Raw genomic sequence first — 21,323 nt, forward strand, 5'->3', positions numbered from 1 at the left:
CAGAGGTTCCAGAGATATCCCAGAAAAACTCTGCCACGTCCAGAGAATGCATCTGCTCCTCTGCTTTTTTTGTGGAAAAGCAGACATGCTCTTTTGGAAGCCCTGTTTTCCTCCTTCCAAGAGGAAGAAGGCTCTTCCAAAACAGGAGGAGTCCTAAAATTTGGCCCAGTGTAGACAGGCCAAATTTCAGAAAAGCCTCTTCCTAAAAAATTATCAAAAAAAGTCCTTTTTCCGATAGATCATTGTAGTTTAGACATAGCTAGGGTGACACATGTGACCTAGAGAGAAGGCATGGGCATCTTAAATGGATAAAGCTAGATGTTCTGTGCTCAACCCTAGCTATTTTTACTATTATTGCTTGAGTAAAAACTGACTATAAAAGATTCTGGATTTTGGAATTGCAGCTCTAAGACTAAAGAGATAAGCTTCCTCTTCCACTGAAACAGGCACAGCCGCTTGGCTGTGAATCCCTTCCATTATGATAGAGTTGTGTCAGGATAAAATGCCTTCACACTATGACAGCTCAATATTGCTGAATGCTATTTCAGCCAGAATGGCCTGTGCTATTTCTTCTCTGCTGTGCTGCAATAGGAAAGTATAATTGCTCTTCTCCTTGAACTTTCACACAAATGCAACATGTATCCCAAGAGAGTAAATTCATGAGCCAGATTGTGGCTTGCTTTAGCGCCTGTGTACAAGAGAAGTTGGGGTAGGTGTCACGTGAGCAGTCTGACCTACTGGCGATAGCGGTAGTCAGGAGCCAGGTCGGGTCAAATGCCCAGAGGTCAGGGTCTGAGCCAGGCCAGAGGGCAAATAGAGAGTCAGACGTCCAGAGGCCGGCAGGGTTTGGTTACCCAGAAACCAGAGGCATGTAGTAGGACCAAGTAATGCAAGGGAAGCAGTCCACAGCAGGGGAAACCCAACTGTATGACAACTTCTTTAAAGTATAGCTTCTAATTCTGGTGACTGTTAGGAGGTCACTGGGTGGCAGGTTGCAACATACATGCTCCTGTGGCCAGCATTCAAGACCTGTGGTCCTTGACAGCAGCAGCCTGAGAGCCTTCTCCACCCTCTTGTGCCATCCCCACAGTCATGTAGACACCGGGCATAGTTGTGCAGGGATTGCTTTCACTAGTGTTTAACCAAACCTGAGAGTGTAGGGAGGAGGTAGTCGTGGTACCAGTCTTCCTATGCACTAGAAGCACATGTTGCAACTTGTCATAAAGGGTACACACCTTCTGTTTGTGTTGGGGAGTTCCAGGAGGCATTGTGCCAACCTGGTGTAGTACTACTCAAGGTTATGAGTTAGTGATATAGTCTGGCCCTCGGTGAAGAAATGCTTTTAGACAAGACAATTTTTCCAGTCAGACATTTTGGAGGGAAGATCAGAGAATGAAGGTGGGGCAAATATACTGGCTCTGAGACAAGTATCATAACAACAGAGACAAATGGCAAAGGAGAAACATAAAAACAAACACACAGGGCAATGAGGAAAGCACCCAGTCTGATGATCACCAATGTCCCCATGAACATTGTTTCTTTAAACAAACAAACTGAAAGGCAGGTGCAAACTGTGTAACTGTTGACACAGCCACAGATCAGGCAGAGAAATAAGCTACAGCAGTACAGCACAGGGCAGCAGCTGGCTGAAATAATCTCGGCAGCCATAAAGACAGAAGCAGCTGTGACTAAGTGCCACAACAGCTATAATGGGCATGGCATTTTCTCTTCCTACCCAGAGCCAGCCCTGGAAGCTCCTATTCCTACTGATTCAATAAGGCTGCAATCCAAGACTATCAACATTTGCTATGCTGACTTTTAATCAGGCAATGCTCCTGCATATGTGCTTACATTGTATAAAATCTCCATATTTATTAGTACCCTGGGCTAGCTCCTGGTGCATATTATGATTAGCTTCTGAGAGTCCTGGTGAGTCTGTGTGTTGACTCGGACTCTACGGATATTTAACTTTTACATAGTGTTTCCCATTTCTTCATCACTATAAGGGAGGGAAAGAAGGGTCTTGTACCTAAACAGTGGTAATCTGACTGATCTGTGCATGGTATGGTGGTGGAACACTAACAATGACTGCCATATTTAGGACTTAGTCATCTCTATATATATTTTAGAGGTTTGTGTCCATTTGTGTATTTGTCTGCAAGTCCATTTGTCCAAGAACTTCTAAATGGCAAGAGCCAGGACCATCACATTAGGTATGTAGCTTCCTCTTCTCTTAACTTAAAGCAAGATCAGAGTTTGGTTGTGCCAATGCAACCAGAAGCTTCGGAAAAGGGACAGTTGTTCATAACATGTAAAAAGAATGACTGTTATTCTGAGGAATGTGATACTGAGAGTGGCTACTGGGGCTCTATCATTTTGCCTGCCAGCACGCTGGTAAGTAGCCTCCTACGCCAAACCCCTTCTCCCCACCAGCTCTTGACTGCAGCATAAGAACATAAGAATGGCCATACTGGGTCACACCAAAGGTCCATCTAGCCCAGTACCCTGTCTGCTGACATTGATCAATACCAGATGGCCCAGAGGGAGGGAACACAACAGATATCATCACGTAATCCCTCTCCTGTCATCCATTTCCAGAGAAACAGAGGCTAAGAACACCATTCCTACCCATCCTGGATAATAGCCATTGATGGACGTAACCTCCATGAATTTATCTAGCTCTTTTTTGAACCCTGTTAAAGTCCTAGTCTTTATAACATCCTCTGACAAGGAATTCCACAGATTGACGGTGCATTGAATGAAGAAAAACTTCCTTTTATTTGTTTTAAACCTGTTTCCTATTAATTTCGTTTGGTGACCCGTAGTTCTTATATTGTGGGAATAAGTAAATAACTTTTCATTATTCACTTTTTCAATACCTGTCATGATTTTATAGACCTCTATCATACCCCCACTTAGTCTCCTTTTTTCTAAAATGAAAAATCCAAGTCTTTTTAATCTCTCTTCATATGGGACCCCTAATCATTTTTGTTGCCTTTTCTGAACCTTTTCCAATGCCAGTATATCTCATTTGAGATGAGGTAACCACATCTGTATGCAGTATTCAAGATGTGGGCATACCATAGCTTTATATAGAGACAATAAAATAATCTCTGTCTTATTCTCTGTCCCTTTTAAAATTATTCCTAACATTCTATTTGCTTTTTTGACTGCCTCTTCACACTGAGTGGATGTTTTCAGAGAACTATCCACAATAACTCTAAGTTGTAGCTATACTAGTCCCCATCATATTGTATGTATAGTTGGGATTATTTTCTCCAATGTAAATTACTTTACATTTATCAACATTAAATTTCATTTGCCATTTTGTAGCCCGATCACTTAGTTTGGTGAGATCTTTTTGAAGTTCTTCACAGTGTGTTTTGGTCTTAACTATCTTGAACAGTTTGGTATCATCTGCAAATTTTGCCACCTCACTGTTTACCCCTTTCTCTAGATCATTTATAAATAAGTTGATAGGATGGGTCCCAGGACAGACCCTTGGGGGACACCACTAGTTCTCTCCACTCGGAAAACTTACCCTTTATTCCTACCCTTTGTTTCTTGTCATTTAATCAGTTATCAATCCATGAAAGGACCTTTCCTCTTATCCCAAGACAACTTACTTTACTTAAGAACCTTTGTGAGGGACTTTTTCAAAGGCTTTCTGGGAATCTAAGTACACTATATCTGCTAGATCCCCCTTGTCCACATGTTTTGACCCCCTCAGAGAACTCTAGTTGATTAGTAAGGCATGATTTCCCATTACAGAAATCACGTGGACTTTCCCTCAATAAATTATGTTCATCTATGTGTCTGACAATTTTATTCTTTACTATAGATTCAACTAAGCACCAGAAGGGGGAGTGAGAAAAGGCCCCTAGTGGTTGGAGCAGAGTCTAGGGGGAGAGAAAATGTCCCTGGACATTGCAGCGAGTCTCTGGGGAGAGAAAAATGTGTGCTGGATGGAACTCCCCACCCTGATTGGATGGGACCCCCCACTCTGATCTCCTCCTCATCCCCTCAAGCCTTACTCATGCACTTCCCCACACTGTAGTCTTCTTCTCCCCCCCCACACACATCTGCAAGGCCAACCCTGACTCCTGCACATCCCACACTGCCAGCTCTCTGCCCTGAAGGACCCAGACAATGCTGGGTATGTCTGCTAGTATATTATATGTTTCAAAGCATTGTATACATACAAAACAAATGAATCTTCCCAGCATATTTTCAGGTAAGTTAATGTTATAACCCACATGTTACATATGTGGAAACTGAGATACAAAGGGCCTTATTTTTTTTTCTCATTGAAACCTATGGTGCCACTTACTTCAGTGGAGTCATTCTTAACTCACATTTAAATCACGTTAAACTGTTATATGTCAGCAAGACCAGATGAGAGTCACCCAAGAGTCCTGAATAAACTCAAATATGAAATTACAGAACTACTAAATGTGATATGCAACCTATCATTAAAAATAGTGTCTGTGCCAGATGACTGGAAGATAGTTAACATAACCCCAATTTTTAAGAAAGGTGCTAGAGGCGATCCCAGCAATTACATCCCAGTAAGCCTAACCTCAGTTGGAGGCAAATTGGTTGAAATTATAGTAAATAACAAAATTATCAGACAGAGATTAACATGATTTGTTGGAGATGAGTCAACACAACTTTTGTAAGGGGAATTCATGCCTCACCAATTGATTAGAACTTTTGAGGGAGCCAACAACATATATGTAGAAGGGGGTTCCATAGTGAACTTCAACTTTCAGAAAGACTTTTCATAAGGTGTCTCATCAAAGGCTGTAAAGGAAACTAAGCAGTCAAGGGAAAAAAAGGGAAGTCCTCTCATAGATTAGTAAATGATCAAAACACATGAAATGAAGAGTAGGAATAAATGGGCAGTTTTCTTAATGGAGAGAGATGAACAGTGGGGGTGCCCCAAGTATCTGTACTAGGACCAGTGATGTTCAACATATTCATAAATGATCTGGAAAAGGGATAACAGTGAGGTTGCAAAGTTTGCAGATGACATAAAACCACGGAAGATAATTAAGTCCAAATTTGATTATAAAGAGTTATCAAGAGAGCTGGGTGACTGGGCAACAAAATGGCAGATGAAATTCAATACTGATAAATGCAAAGTAATGCACACTGGAAAACAAAATCCCAACTATACATGCAAAATGTTGGGGTCTAAATTAACTGTTGCCTCTCAAGAAAGAAATACGAGTCACTGTGGATAATTCCATAAAACATCTACTCAATATGCAGCCGCAGTCAAAAAAGCTAACAGAATGCTGGGAACCATGAGGAAAGAGACAGACAATATGTAAGGCTATGATTTTGTCATGGAGGTTATGGATCCAATGAGTTTAATAGACCTCTGTGACTTAAGGCTTCAGCTTGAGCCCAAGATAGCTAGGCTTGGGGAGTCAGCCACACGGAGCAATGGGGCTCCAGCTTGAGCAGTTGGCTTCCCACAGTGGTGTGTCTCAGGCAGTCAGCTTTGAAAAGTGGGGCTCTGGATGTCAGCCTCACACTGCAAGGCTAGAGCTTCTGTGGTTCATTGTTAATTGTCCATGTCTTGTCTGTGAATTTTAATAAAAATCCCTGTCACAAAATCTTAACTTGAATAATATGACAGAAAATATCAGAACGAGGGCCCTAGCAAATTCGTAGTCCATTTTCATTAATTTCATGATCATAGGATTTTAAAATAGTAAATTTCATGACTTCAGCTATTTAAATATAAAATTTAATGGTGTTTTAATTGTAGGGGGTCCAGTCCAAAAATGGAATTGAAGGTGTGGGGATCACAAGATTATTATAGGGGTGTGTGCGGTACTGTAACTCTTGCTTATGTGCTGCTGCTGGAAATGGCAGCTGCCTTCACAGGTGGGCAATTGGAGGGCAGCAGCTGCTAGCCCAGAGCCCAGCCCTGAAGGCAGAGCCATGGCCCAGCAGCAACAGAGCAGTAAGGATGCCATGGTATGGTATTGCCACTCTCACGTCTGTGCTGCTCATGCAGAGTCGGGCCCTCCGTCAGCAGCTGCCACTCTCCAGCTGCCTAGCTCTGAGGGCAGCAGCACAGAAGGAAAGGCAGCATTGTATGGAATTGCCACCTGACTTCTGTGATTCTGCTGAGGGTGCACTGCCTTCAGAGCTGGGTGCCTGGCTTAGGGTTGCTGCTCTCTGTCTGCCCAGCTCTGAAGGCAGCCCAGAAGTAAGAGCAGCAAAACCACAACCCATTCCCCTAAAATAACCTTGTGAGCCGCCTGCAACAACTTTTTGTGGAGGGACCCAGGTCTGAGAAACTCTTGTATCTCCTGTGAAATCAGTATAGTATAGAATAAAAGCACCCAAAATGCCAGATTTCATGGGAGAAGACTAGATTTCATGGTCCGTGACACATTTTTCTTCAACATGAATTTGGTAGGGACCTAATCATAATGATCTGGATCGTAGTGGACAAATACCAACCCCTGGGTTAGATCCGGTCCACCAGGTTAGCCCCCTGGGGTGTTTGCACTCATGGCAGGACTAAGTACCATCTAGATTTGGGGGGAGGAGTGGCAAAAACATGGTGGCAATTCACCAGGTTTTACCTTCAGGACCACAGGTACTGGTGTTTGCAGCTTCCATTGGCCAAGGATTGCCATTCCTGGTCAATTGAAGTGGCAGAAAGGGGCACGGACTGGGACAATCCTTCCCGCAACTCCCATTGGCCAGGAATAGCAATCCACAGCCAGTATTTCCAGCTGGCAAACAGAGGCAATGGGCACCCTTCCTGCCCATACTGGCTAAGAGCCACTGATGGACCTATCCTCCATGAACACATCTAGTTTTTTGAACCCTGGTATAGTCTTGGCCTTCACAACATTCTCTAGAAAAGCGTTTCACAGATAGACTGTGCATGATGTGAACAAGTACTTGTTTTTATTTGTTTTAAACCTGCTATGTATTAATTTCATTTAATGACTCCCTAGTTCTTGTGTTAAGGGAACAAATAAGTGACATTTTCTTATTTACTTTCTCCACACCAGTCATGATTTTATAGACCGCTATCATATCCCCCTTAGTCGTCTCTTTTCCAAGCTGAAAAGTCACAGTCTTATTAATTTCTCCTTATATGGCAGCTGTTCCATATCCCTGATCATTTTTGTTGCCCTTTTCTGATTTTTTTCCAATGCCAAGATAACTTTTTTGAGATAAGGTGAGCACATTTGCATGCAGTATTCAAGATGTGGGCGTACCATGGATTTATACAGAGGCAATAAGATATTCTCTGTCTTATTTTCTATCCCTTTTTTAATGATTCCTAACATTCCGTTTGCTTTTTGACTGCTGCAACACACTGAGTGGATGTTTTCCAAGAATGATCCACAATGACATCAAGATCTCTTTCTTGAGTGGTAAAAGCTAACTTAGTCCTCATTATTTTACATATTTAGTTGGGATTATATATACATAGTTGGGACTATAATACCCCTTGTAATTGCAACACATATGTAATAACAGTTTCAGAGAAGGGCTGCACTGCATAATTGGATATTAAGGAGTCCCTTCAAAGGAACAGAAAGTGTACATACAAAGTGTGGTCTTTACAAAATTAATAAAGCATATTATTAAACTCAGGAAAAAGGAAGTACTTATGTTGTCTGAAGTGATGAAAAAGTCTAAGTAGGCTAACAAATCCTGCAACACTCTAAAAATGTAAAGGCTAATTCCTCTGAAGTGGCATTTGTAAAAGATCCTGGGTCAAACTCTAGCCTGGTGTCAGGGGATGAAACTTTCTCTCTCCATCTTCCAACCCCCTCCGCCTGCTCCCTCTGATACAGAGGCAGCAGTATGGGGGACAGGTGTGCATGGGGGCTTCCACCTGACTCCCGTGCACTAGTACTCAATACACACCTTAAAATAAAGTGCAAAACTTGTAACATCAAGCTTCCTTATGAACTTTGCAGCTTTTCAAATAAAATGCACAGGAAAGAATTCACCTTTACAATGGGGTACTAAGGCTGGTTAGCTCAGTCACTCAGCACATGAACTAGAGTTGCATAACTATATTGTTTAGATTTTCTCTAAAAATGCTTCTATATGCAAACTATGCTCTTTTACAGTTATGTTTCCACATAAAAATGACAAATAATTTCTCATTTGAAGTTAGCCAACCTGAAATACAGAATTTTATAGCTAACAGAGACTGCTTTAGACTTTAGGTAAAAGCAGACGTTGCTAGGAAACCACAGCTAGAGCAAGGAATTTTCCAGTATAGACTTCCATATGCTGATGATAAAACTATTCATATCAACAATAATCTTAACAATTCTAACAGAGAACTGCAGCTTTTAACTGTTTAGTTAAAACATATACAACCTGAGTGATTTAAGTATCTGCTTGTAAAAGCGAGCCAGTCCAATGTCAAAAGAGGGAAATCTGAACTAAAAACAAGCACTGAAGAGCAAAACAATACATAGATAAATCACTGCATTCCTGGTTCTTTTTTGCACATTGCATTCAGCAAATCTGTTCCACTAGAAGCCTTTAAATACAGTGCACTCAATAAAAGTATGATCTTTTCAGTAGACAGATCATGTCATATATAATTATGAGAAGAGCAAGGGTCAGGAAAGAATTTTCATGCTCCACAGAGTATGCTGGTGGGTTGTTTGAATGTTTTTGTTCTTTGTCTTCTCATCAGAAGCATCAGAAATGGCTGTAAATGGAGATAGGGCCCTGAAAAGGAAGGGTCACTGCTTTAAGGTTACACCAAGTCACTTCTCTCTCAGGTGTTTGGCTGACTGTTTCTTGGACACATGTTCAGAGTCCAATTGATCACCCTATCTGGGGTTGGGAAGCAATTTTCCCTCCAGTCAGACTGGCAGTGACATTGTATGTTTTTCACCATCCTCTGCCATGTGGAATGCAAATCACTTGTCAGGGTTATCTGAGTAGCCTATCCTTTAAATCAGCTTCTCTACTAATGCCTGGAAGACAACAAATGCGAATTACGTAGCTGGACTTGATGTACCTTAATTTGAGTTTCCCCTCCATCCCTACAGTGGGAAGTCGACAGGAGCAAATGCTTCTGTCAACTACCCTTACTCCTCGCAAGAGCAGAAGCACCAGCCACCAAAGGGGGCACTCTTTGAGTTTGATTTAGCGGGTTTTATTAGACTTGCTAAATCGAACTCCGGAAGATCGCTCATGGCAGCATCAATCTTCCCGAGAGTAAAGACCTGGCCTAAATTTCTCCTGTTGACTGCCATCTAATTGGAATGAATTTTTTTTTTTTGTTAAATTCACTGTATATGTAAGCAATTCCAATTCCATGGAGTCCCTTTTTCTCCCTGGTCCCCTTTCTTCAATGGGGAGTTCAGGATCATGAATATTTATTATTTATCAGTTTATAGACCCCCTACTGAGAGAAAACAATTTAAGTAGACAAGACAAAGAAATGAGAGAAAAGAACAGTCAACCACATTTTACAGATGGGAAATTCAGTGACTTCCTCAAGGTCATATGGAAAAACTATCACAGCACAGAATGGGACCTGAGTCCCAAATCAGTTTTCTTAACTACAATGAACTAAGGGAAATGATTATACTAGATATGAATTTGTCTGTTATTTTTATTCTCTATGGGTACATCTAGACTACAGACTTTTGTCGACAGAGGCTTTGACAACAGATACTGTTGACAAAGCCTCTGTCATCAAAGAGCGTCTAGACTGCATTACGCAGATCAAAAAAGTGAACCGCTTTGTCAACAAAGAACGTCTAGACTGCTGGATGCTCTGTTGACAAAAGAAAGCACCCAGAACCACTTCTGGCAGGGCATGGGGGCAGCATTTACTTCCTGGTGCTGCTGTCTGCCCTTTGCAGAGACATGTGCTTAAAGGGAGCCCGCTGAACAGCTGTTGCTCTGCTCCTGAAGCTGCCTTGCTTACCTCCAAGAGGGACAGAAAAGGTTTTTCAGTGCTTGCTGTGAGTGCCCTGCTTCCTGGGACACCACAGCAGTCTGGGGTTTTTTGGAGTTTTTTCTGATTTTGATCCCTTTTTTTGCCATGGGGGCTGGCCCCACACCATCATTCTGCAAGTTCTGCTGCATCTGCATTACACAGTCATGATGCTCCTTCCCCATCTGGACCCGGACCAGAGATTTGAAAGCTTCGCCCAGGATTCAGGACCAATGCCCTTGCCTCCAAACTTCTTCCTGTAGAGGCGTTTTTGGAGGTTTGACACCAGCTCTGACTGGTGGGATCAGCTCATTATGGTGTTGTGGGACGACCAGCAGTGGCTCCACAACTTCTGGATGCGGAAGGCCATGTTCCAGGAGCTGTGTGCCTTGCTCGCCCCTGCTCTCCAACAACAGGACATGCACCTGCGCGCCACCATCCCCCTGGAAAAGAGGGTCGCTATTGCTCTCTGGAAGGGTAGCTCACAACGCCTGACAGCTACCGCTCCGAGGGACACCAGTTTGGTGTGGGCAGGTCTACTATCAGGGCCGTCTTGATGGAAGTAAGTCATTCTAGGGGGACAGTCACTGCTGGGGGGGTGAAAAGGGGGACTGTCAGGAAAGGGCAAGGAGGAGAGGGGGATGGGGTGGAGTGAGAGCAGGAAGGAGCTCCTCCACTCACCCTGTGCTGCTCTGGGGGGGGGGTCCTGAGGAGAGGATTCCTGGGGTGTTTGGGGGGGTAGGTTGGGGGTATTCTCCTCCCAAGGGCTCAAGCACTCAGTCTAACATTTTTCTTGTCTGTCTATTTGTCTCTTTCTGCAGGTGGTGAGGGCCATCAATTCTGACCTGATGAACAGGCAGTTTGGGAGACCTGGACACCGTCGTGGCCAGCTTTGCTGTCCTTGGCTTCCTGAACTGTGGAGGAGCGCTTGATGGGACACACATCCCAATCCGTGCACCGCCCCATTGAGCAGTCCAATTCATTAATAGGAAGGGCTACTTTTCAATGGTGCTCCAGGCCCTGGTCAATCACTGAGGACAGTTTACTGACATTTGTGTTGGGTGGTCGGGGTGGGCACATGATGCCCACATCTTCAGGAACTCCTACCTCTACCAGAGGCTGCAGGCAGGAACATTTTTCCCGCATCAGGACTTTGCCCTTGGGGAAATGCATTGTGGCTGATGCCGCCTACCCCCTGATGCCATGGCTGATGAAGCCCTACACCAGCCACCTGGATGCGAGCAAGGAGCAGTTTAATGCTCATCTCAGACGAGCTCACATCCAGGTGGAATGTGCATTTGGACATTTAAAAGGGAGATTCCGTTGCTTGCTCACACGGCTAGAAATGGGGGAATGCAACATCCCTGAGGTGGTGGCCGCACATTGTGTTCTCCGTATCCTCATGGAGAGGAAAGGGGAGGCCTTCCTCCCAGGGTGGGGCACAGGTGCTGATGGCACGGAGAGGCAATTTGAGCAGCCCTGGAGAGCTGCCATCCGCCAGGCTCACCAGTCTGGCGTTCACATCCGGGAGGCCCTTAGGGAGCGATTCTCTGAAGAAGGCCACTGAGTCTCCCAAAGGTCTCCTCTTTGGGGGCTTGGCCTTGCCCAATACAACCTTCCCTCCATAACCCTCACCCTCACCCTCTTTCTAGAAATAATAAACACCAGGTTTTGTTTGAAAAGAATAAGTTCTGTTTTATTGTTATCAGTATCATTAACAGAAAGCATCTAGACATGTTGCTAAAATATAAAATATTTTGTTCATTGTACATAGTTTTCTCTCAAAGCAAAGTTTCTGATTCAAAAATAAACATTTTCTTAAATAACCAACATTGTCTGTAACTGGGGTTGTGGGGGGGCTTAGAACCTGGAGGGTGCTTAGAACCTGGAGGGGGGTGGGGGTTCAGGTGGGACGGTGCTTCCCTGCTCGCAAGCTCCTGCTGCCTCATGTGCAGGGACCACTATGGCCTTGGTGTCGGGTGGGGCAACTGACAGAGTGCTGGACAGGAGAGGGGAGGCACACGGGTCTGGGAGGGCTGGGGGAGAGGAAGACCAGAGGGAGAGGAGGGCTGGGGGAGCGAGGGGCCTGGGGGAGAGGGAGGTGCAAGGGGAGAAGGGAGTGGTGGTGGGGAAGGGGGGTCTGGTGGGGCAGGGTCATGGCATACCGGAGGAGCAGTACCAGGGACAGGAGCAGGCAAGCCACAGACCTCACGGATTGTGGCACAAATGGAAGTGTGCTGCTATACCATCTCTTCTAGCAGGCGATCATGCCACAGAGCCTCTGCCTCCGTCCTCTCTTTCAGGGTCTTGTTGAGATCCTGCAGGGCTGCCACATGCGTCTTCAGAACCTCTGTATAAGCACACCAGTGCCTGCGGCTCCTGTGCCCCAAGATGGAGGTAGGGTTAGGGTGCTGCAGCCCTCTTGCACAGGTGGCCCACCTGTGGAGGAAAAGAGGAAGAGACAATCAGTCATGTGTGCAACAGCTGTCCCCGAGGGCATGCCCTCGCTGTAAGGGACTCTCCTTCAGACAGGGGACTCAGAGGTTGTGAAAGTAACACCACGTGTGAGCTGGGCATCAACCTGAGCATCACAGGGGCCCCAAAGTGCCAATGGTACCATATGCCCCCTCATACTGCCAATCCACCTCTGTGGGTTCTGGAAATGGCTCCTGGCACCACGTGGCACACACCCACGTGGCACACTCTACCACTGCACGTGTTTGCACATGCACAGCCAGCTGCATGATGTCCAGGCTGAGCATGACATGTTTCCTTTGTGCATCACCCACTGTGCACCCACCTCCCCCACCCTGTGTGTGGCACAATCTCACAGCACTCACCTACTGGTTCTTCCCCGACGTCCAAAAACACCTAGGAGGCCTCTGGGGTCTGCGTGACCAGCTCCAGGGTGAGGGTCACGGTGTTGTCGTCGTCCTCCTCCTCCAGCAACAGGTCTTGCTCTCCAGATTCCCTGGACTGCTCGTGCTCCTGCTCTAGTTCATCCACCACAGGCCAGCAAGCCAGACTGCAAGAGACACACCAGTGTCCGGGCTTCCCCACAGCCGAGAATGTGTGCCAGCTCCAAGTCGTATGGGCAATAGTATGGGGTCGCCCCAGAGCAGGAGCTCTCATCTCGGGCCTTCACTTACCCCTGGCGCAACTCTTTAACTTTGGCCCGCACTTGCTCCAGAGTGCGGGAGTGGTGCCCTCTCCTGGCCAGTCACTGGGCAATGCAGCTATACATTTCCGCATTCCTGCAGCATGTATGGAGGGCTTGTAAGGATTCCTCTTCAGACCACACCTTGAGGAGGCTCTTTATTTCTGTCCCAGACCATGCTGGTGCCTGGCATTTGGAGCCCCAGGATGGGTCCTCAGGAGGATCCCTGGAAGGGCCAGGACGGTCTTGGGGCTGGGACATGCCTGGGATCCTATGGGACAGGAATGGCCATGTGCTGTGGCTGGTTTCCTGCCACTAATGGCTGGCAGGGTGCCTATCCCTTTAAAAGATGGCTGCAGACAGGAACAATAGAGGTGCCAGGCATGCAGATGGACTGTCTACCAGGGCTTCTTCCTGGAAGCCTTTTTTTCGATAGACCTGGCTCCCTGTGTCCACACACACCCTTTTGTCGACAGATCTCTGTTGACAAAGGCATTCTTCCTCGTAAAAGGAGGTTTACCACTGTCGACAAAACTGCCGCATTCTGTCGACTTACTGTCGACAGAACACGATGGTAGTGTAGGTATAGTTTTGTCAACAAAAGGCCACTTCTGTTAACAAAACCCTGTAGTGTAGACACACCCTATTTCCTTCAAGATGATATACTGATATAGCAGTGTTAATGTAAAGACCACAATCTTAGTGCAGAGTTTACAAATCCAGAATTAGGCTGGTAGAATCATATCAGAGTTGTACACAAGCTATGAGAGTCTACCAAGCCTGTTGATAATGAAGAAAGAAAGGAAAAGACAATTCTGTATTGCTTTATATCATTGCAATCTAAGCAGATAAATTTAAATGACAATAAACTAATGCAATTTAACTGACTATCAGCTAAGCTATTTTCTGTACTACTGATGTTATTAACTAGTCATTAGTAAACAAGCAAACAGAGGCCAGAAGGGAAGCAGCATATGTTTGCATTTCTACCCTAATGAAAGCATTTCTATGTCTAATTCCCATGCTATTATAACATTGTCATTTCATAGAGACATGATATATTTCCTCTGTTAAGCAACATACCTTAAAACATGCTTTGAATTGCTCTTATAGTGCAACGTTTTTATGCTTTCAACAGGAACAGCTGCACACAACAAATCTACATAATTGTAGAGTTAATTTTAGCAGCCTCATGTAAATCAATGTTAGCTTTTTCCTCTGAGTCCTCTTTCTCTCCCTGCAAAACTATTAGTGCCACCTTTGCACACTGCAAAAATAGTCAGATAATACTGGAGAATGACTTTGCAGGAAAACTCTTGGGCCAAAATTGCAATGAACATATCCAGCAAGAGCAGTACCATTAAAAATAAGCTTACAAGTGAAGCTTTTCACTTCCTGATAAACTAGAAAGGTTACAAATAGAATATTATTAAATAAATCACTAGATTACAGTTAAGCAGTCAGAATTAAGCAGCAAACCTTTTCATTTCACTGGAACACATACTACACATTAAATAATTAGGCAGCATTTTAAGCATGATAAAAGTGATGCCAAAATAATGCTTATGGATTTTAGTACATTAAATGATGCATGTGCAGTGAGTGACCTTTATCTCTGAAAGTCAATGTTCTGGAGAATTCCTTTTATAGTATTAACTCTAGCTATTAAAATTAATATGTTGCTACCATATGTAGAAGAAACATAGGGAGATAAGAAACAGATCTTGAATTCAATTAATGCCCTTTTAAATGTATGAGGCTGTTTTAAATCATAATTGTCATACAACTACAATCCCACTGCTCATAGTATAACCAAGAGGGTCCAATATAAATCAAATGAAGGCCTCTGGAATGAGAAATATATAAATGTATACCTTATTACAGAATTTCTCAAATTGGGGTCCTGAACCAAAAGTAGGTCACAAAACTATTGTAAGGAGTCATGGGGTCACAAAATATATTGCTGGGAGCAGTTGGAAGAGAAAGTTGGCAATATCATGAGTACGCTTCTACGAGTATGTTCAGTAATTTGCTAACATATTATGAGGGGAGGAGTGGTTTACCACAGTCTGAAATATTTTCAAAGGGGGCCCAGCAAAATAGTTTTGAGGACTCCTGCACTGCATATTATATTTATGAAAGGTCAGATCTGATGTCATAAGCCTACACCCACACTGGGATTTTGCCTGGATATGGATAAAGTAAAAAATAAATCAGGAACTTTGGATGTGCCCACTAATCAAAGTTGCAATGTCAATCCATTTGCTGTTAGCAATACCTCTTTCAGAAATAAATATATCACAGAAAAGATTCTGTATTACAGCAGTGGTGACAGGATGTGTGAAGGCTAGCAGGACTACCACTCTCCTGCTTCCTCTGCTAAATCCAGAAATCTTTCAGTACATCATAAATCACAAGACATTGAAACATGTGCAAGGAATACAGGATCAGGGCCTCCATTTTCCTCTCAAACTTCTGCTATTGTTAGCTCTATTGAAAGTGACAAAACTCTAGAAATGTTTTCACTGTATACCAGGTCTCATCTACAAGCTGAGAAATGTGAGTCACAATGGAATGTGATACGTTGCATATAAAACAAGCCTTTTAATAGACCCAATTATTGTACCTGCAGCCAAATCTCAAATTTCATCATGATTACATGTAGTTCATAAGACTACATGAACATTATTTTTACAGAATGAACATTGTTTATATGGGCCCAATTTTCATAACTGTATGTGCAAAATCTGTATGTGGTTATCATAATTCAGTGGTTCTTAAACTTACTGATCTGCTTTCAGGAGTCTGATCTGCCTAGGTCATCTGATTTGCCTCGAGTACACCTACCCCGATTGAAAACCACTACCATAATTATAATAATATTTACACTAACTGCACAAATGGCTTGTTAAATGTATATCTGGTCATCTGTGGATGCATTGTGTTTGTGCTGCTGGCTGAGGTGATGACTACTAAATATGCCACCGACTGAAGTGGGATTTCTTGCAAAAAGATCTATGGTTTTTCTCACCTTGCTAGTCTCTGATACCAGGCCATGAGGAAACAATGAAAGATGAAGAGGTAAGGAGGTTCTGCCTGACAGAGAGGGCAGGTAACCCACTAACAGTTTAATAATAAGAGTTATCCACAGTTTGGCAATGGGATGTGGAGACAATCGACTGAGAGAGCCCTGTGTTACTGTTGAGGAATATCAACAAAATTAATATGCACAAAAGACACATTGCCACATACGGGGGCATCTTGATTATGCAGCAAATTTTTCATAACTAAGAACAGACTTCCTTGGCATCACCATGCAGAATCTGGCATACTGTGATTGACCAAGCATACTGATAGGTTCCTGCAATTAGCTGAGAGTACAGAGCAATGAGTTTACCTTAATAGGTCTCCCGTCTGGTGTAAGTACCTCTTCTGAAAGTTCCATCATCTTCAGAGCCATCAGAGCAATGGGTTTCGCATGACAAAGGCTCTTCCTATGGAGCCCTGCTGCAACACAATATGCATCACCTATTGTTTCCACCTGCAGCAATCAGAGAAATCAAATGTAAAAGTATAATAATGAGCAGAAATCTGTGCCATTAGTTATCTGCAATCACAAAATGTTGCTTAAAAACTTGTCAGCAAAACATCAATAAAGTTAGCAATTAGACAACAGAGCGTAATTACCTGAGATTGCAAACAGGCGCAGTCAAAACCTGACATCTGATTGCAGAGTTGTTCATCATCATTAACTGCAGAAGATCATTAAATCTAGAGCACTGTGCACTATCAAATGGAATATGATAACATTACCCCACAGGAAAATAGGATTTTCTGTATTAGAGTTAGACCTGAAACTAGTTACAGCTAAGAGCTGGTGCCACCATTTATTCTTCTGCTGTGGAGTAAGAACTGTACTACGCAGTAATAATTCATAATTTTTATTTACTCTATTAGAAAAATGCATTAAGATGATAGTTACAGGAGCCTAAATGTTTCCATAAAAAACAAGTGAATAGTACAGCTCTTATCATTAAGCTCTTGCTCCTCTTAGGTCTACGAGAACTCAAGAGAGGGGATTTTATAGCTTACCTATAATTTTTGTTTCTTATAATTACATACACACTGGTACTCGGGCAGATTGATGGCTACTGTCTGCCAAGGTATGCATCCTTGCTGAAACCTTTTATTTTTTGATAGGCTATCTACTTCACTGGTTTCATATCTTTTCAAGATCTTCTCAATTTCTAAGAAGGACTAAGCTTGGTAACTGTAGCAGATGTCATTGGCATAGATAAACTTGTGTGAGAGTGTAGCTGGCAGGTCTTTGATGTACACATTGAACAGCATCAATGAAAGAACTGATCCTAAAGGGAGACCGTTGAGCTGATATTTCCAAGAGCTACAGCAGTTGCATGTGTACTCTAAAGCACCTGTTTTTGCAGATAGACCTCTACTACACCGAACACTCACTATGGGGCAACCAAAGGAACTCATTATTCATTAGCATGTGGCTTGCACTTTCTCCATAATACTGCTAAAGAATATTTCATCTTCTCAGCAATAAGAAGGGAGAATTGGGGGCAGCTAAATAAGTGTAGCCTCAGTGTTCCTCAGGGAAAGCCAACTTGCTGGAGTAAGGGGAGCAGAGGAAACAAAGGGTGCCTTCTGGCTCAGGACAAAATCAGCTTAGGAAACCAACAAGCCTGGTAACCCTCCACTTACAGTAACAGAATCAGCTTTTGCAAAGTTTGTATGCCCACACTTCTGTAGCCAGATCCCTGCACAATCTTTCAGTGCTCTCTCAGGGTGCATCTACACTGCATCATAACTCAAAATAAGATACACAATTTGAGCTATGTAAATTGTGTATCTTATTTTGATGCTATTTAGAAATAGCTTATTTCAGCATTTGGTGCTGTCTTCACAGCGCCACATTTCGAAATAAAGCACTATTCCGAAACATCCCTTACTCCTCGTAGAGTGAGGTTTACCGGGACGTCATCATAGTGAGCCCGAAATAATGGACTTGCTGTGAAGATGTGGAATAGCTATTTCTGGATACTCCAGTATCCCGAAATAACATTGCAGTGTAGATATACCCTGTCAAGCACTGTTGGCTTACAAGCACTAATATAGGTTGTACTATCCACCACCAGTCTTTCTCCCTCCCCTTGGCTCTATTAACAGAAGGGCAGAAAAGCATTCTGCAAAGATTAGCATGAGAGGAGAGATTAATGAACTGACTGTGGAGCTACCCAAGCAACAACTTTGTGCCTGGTCCTTTTGTCCCCAGGACATCTACTTATATTTTGTCCAAAGGTTGACAGGTGAGAAATCAGGACATTTAACTTGAGTAATTTCTAGTCCTGGTAAAGCACCAGCATAAGACAGACTTTGAAATCACCCCCTACCTCTGACCATTAGACAGGGCCCCAATCCAGAAGCTTAGTTGACCTTTCAGTAGATAGCAAAACAGTGCTCCAGACAAGTAAACAATTACGTTCTCCCCTTCTAAGGAGTCCAACAAAATACAGAGAACTAGAAGTTTTACTTCATGTTGCTTAGGTCCTTAACTCAAATAAGTTTTGTTTTTCTTCATTTAAACCATTGTTCTGGGGTAGGGTTGGAGCTGAAGGCTTCAGTATGCAGGCAACCTCAGGGAGATAGGACAACCCCAGTCGTTTCTCACTGCAGCAGCTTGGGGCCAGGTGAGAAGCGCCTCTCTCTGGCTGCTGTAGTGGGCACAGGCGGGGGAGAGATGCATGTCCTGAATCTGGAGGTCAGACAGACACACACAGATGGATGGACACATAGACAAACTCTCTCAAATATACAGTAGATAGTGGTCCTTGTTTCCAGCCTTACCCCCCTGCTGGTCTAATGGGGTTATAGCTGGCCCAGGCCCTATCTCTAGCTCCTTGTATCCCCTTGTGGTCATTCTAAAGTATATTTCCCAGAGGGTGGCACCTTCTTAACTCAGCAGCTTAAAATGGCTATATCTTGTCCAAGAGAGAAAAGGAGCTGGTATGAGAGCCTGGAACCTCTCTCTCCACAGAGAGGCCATAATAGCAAATACATCAGAGCAATTTGGGAATGTCTCCACAGGACACTTTCTACCTCCTGCTTCCTCACAAACCTCAGAGTTATTAGCTTAAAATCCAATAAAAAACAGTAAAAATGACCCTGATTCTTCAGCCCAGCTTGGCTCAGCCTCTAGCCATCTTCTTTGCAGGTTCAACCCAGCTTCACAATGGTCCCAGTTTCTGTATTGCAATCTGTCTACCTACGGTATGTCACTCTCCTTTTATGCAGAGTTCAGCCAGGCTTTAGCTCCTGATCAGCCCCCATCTCCAGTCAGGCTCCCAGCTCAGAACTCAGCCTCCCAGACTTCCTTCAGCCTTTAGCCCAAGACAGAAAGAGCCCTCTCACCTCGCCTCTTCTAGGACCTGGTGTAGCTGCTGCTTGTACACTCCTCCCTTGCAGTAAGGACTTTTGTTATATCCTTCTTCAAAAGCTCTCAAGATAGGTCTGTCCCCCTATCCGCTCTGCCCCCATTCTCATTTTTTTGGCTCCCTTTCAAGCTCCTCCTCCAGCTGCAGCAGGCAGTGGGGTGGCATCAGCTGGTCCCAGAACTACTCCTTAACCCCTTATATCCCAGTGTGGGATTTGTACACCTCCTTACAGGGTTACAAGAGAGAGAAGCAGACCAGCAGAAGGTTGCGAAAGCTGCTAAAACTTTTCCCTCGCTTCAGGAAGTTCCTTGTGGTACATGTGGATGGAGAAGACAGCAATTGGCACCTCTGCCTACTCACTCCCTTTCCCATGCCCCATTCTCAGGGAAGCCATTGGCTGCAGTAATATGTGAGAAGCTGTCATCCTGCCTACTCACTAGAATAGCAGAGTTCTTTTCCCCACACACCAGTGGATGTGGTAAGCAAATAGACACCACATGCCTAGAGACACTGGGGAGGGAAAGCAGGACCACCAGCAGCCGGAGAGGGTAGAGTGGGTAAGAATAGATATTTTGGGTGGATGGGAAAGGTGAGGTGCATGAATGCACCACTTTAAAGTCATAACCAGGCTTGCTCTGGATTTGTGTTTAAGGACCCATCTGAATATTATGATATTGTACTTCTAAAGGCCAGCATCACAGAGAAGAAAGGGCAGAAAGTCAAACAAATCTACCTTAAAATTAAAGATGACAACAAGAATGAACACAAATAGGAAATTACAGCCTAAGGAATTGAGATTGGGTTATTGTAATAAAAACTAGGGCCAAATTCTGCTCTTATTTACAGTGGTATGAATTCAGAGTAATTCCACTGAAGTCAGTGTAAACAAGAAGAGATTTTGACCCACAAACCAGTTTTTATGTTAAATTTAGATACAACTATTTATTTCTTCAGACTTCCCCACTATGGAAATATCCATTTATATGTAAGTAAAATTAAGGACCAAATTACATTCATATATGTTCTCTCAGAGGCAATGCATATGAGTGAATATATGAGTCAACAAAAATCAGTGCCAAAATATGAATAGTTTTGAAACATCTCCTATATGGGAGAATACTAGATTAACATAAGAACATAAGAATGTCCATACTGGGCCAGACCAAAGGTCTATCCTTGCCCAGTATCCTGTCTTCTAGCAGTGACCAAAGCTAGGTTCTGCAGACAGAATAAATGGAACAGATAATCGTCAAGAAATGCATTCCCTGTCGTCCATTCCCAGCTTCTAGAAGCCAAAGCCTATGCACACTATCTCTGGACAGCCTGACTATTAGCCCTTTATGGACCCATCTTCAATGAATTTATCTTGTTCTTTATTGAAGCCTACTATAATTTTGGCCTTCACAACATCATCTGGCAAAGAGTTCCACCAGCTGACTATAGGTATGGTCTACACCCTTCACTTACATCCACACTGCAATTGTATTCTTTCAGAAAAAAAGTTGGAAGAGGGGTTTTTCCAACATTGGTAAACCTCTTTCTACGAGGAAGAAGCCTTTTTCCAAAAGAGCTCTTTCAGAAAAAGGCATGTATGGATGGGGTAGAGGGAATTCTTTCAAAAGAAGAGGAAAGAGGAAAAAGCACAGGTGCCCTGGTGGCCACTCCATCCATAGTAATCACAGCTTAAATTATTTCGAAAAAGCAGATCGCTTTTTTGATGCGCTTTTGCTGTGTAGACACTCTCTTTTGG

General features: G+C 43.6%; 1 protein-coding gene across 2 annotated transcripts in view; it reads right to left on the reverse strand.

Annotated features, from left to right (window-relative positions):
• Nucleotides 1–21,323, reverse strand: part of GUCY1A2 (guanylate cyclase 1 soluble subunit alpha 2) — a 270,795-nt gene that overhangs the window by 78,738 nt on the left and 170,734 nt on the right. For both annotated transcript variants that reach the window (XM_089775679.1, XM_089775680.1), the window contains one exon: nucleotides 16,516–16,659. In XM_089775679.1, the coding sequence (XP_089631805.1) occupies nucleotides 16,516–16,659 (144 nt within the window). The remainder of the gene's footprint in view (nucleotides 1–16,515; nucleotides 16,660–21,323) is intronic.

The sequence above is a fragment of the Pelodiscus sinensis genome, chromosome 1 (genome assembly GCF_052426305.1).
Source record: "Pelodiscus sinensis isolate ZL-2025 chromosome 1, ASM5242630v1, whole genome shotgun sequence".
NCBI lineage: Eukaryota > Metazoa > Chordata > Testudines > Trionychidae > Pelodiscus > Pelodiscus sinensis.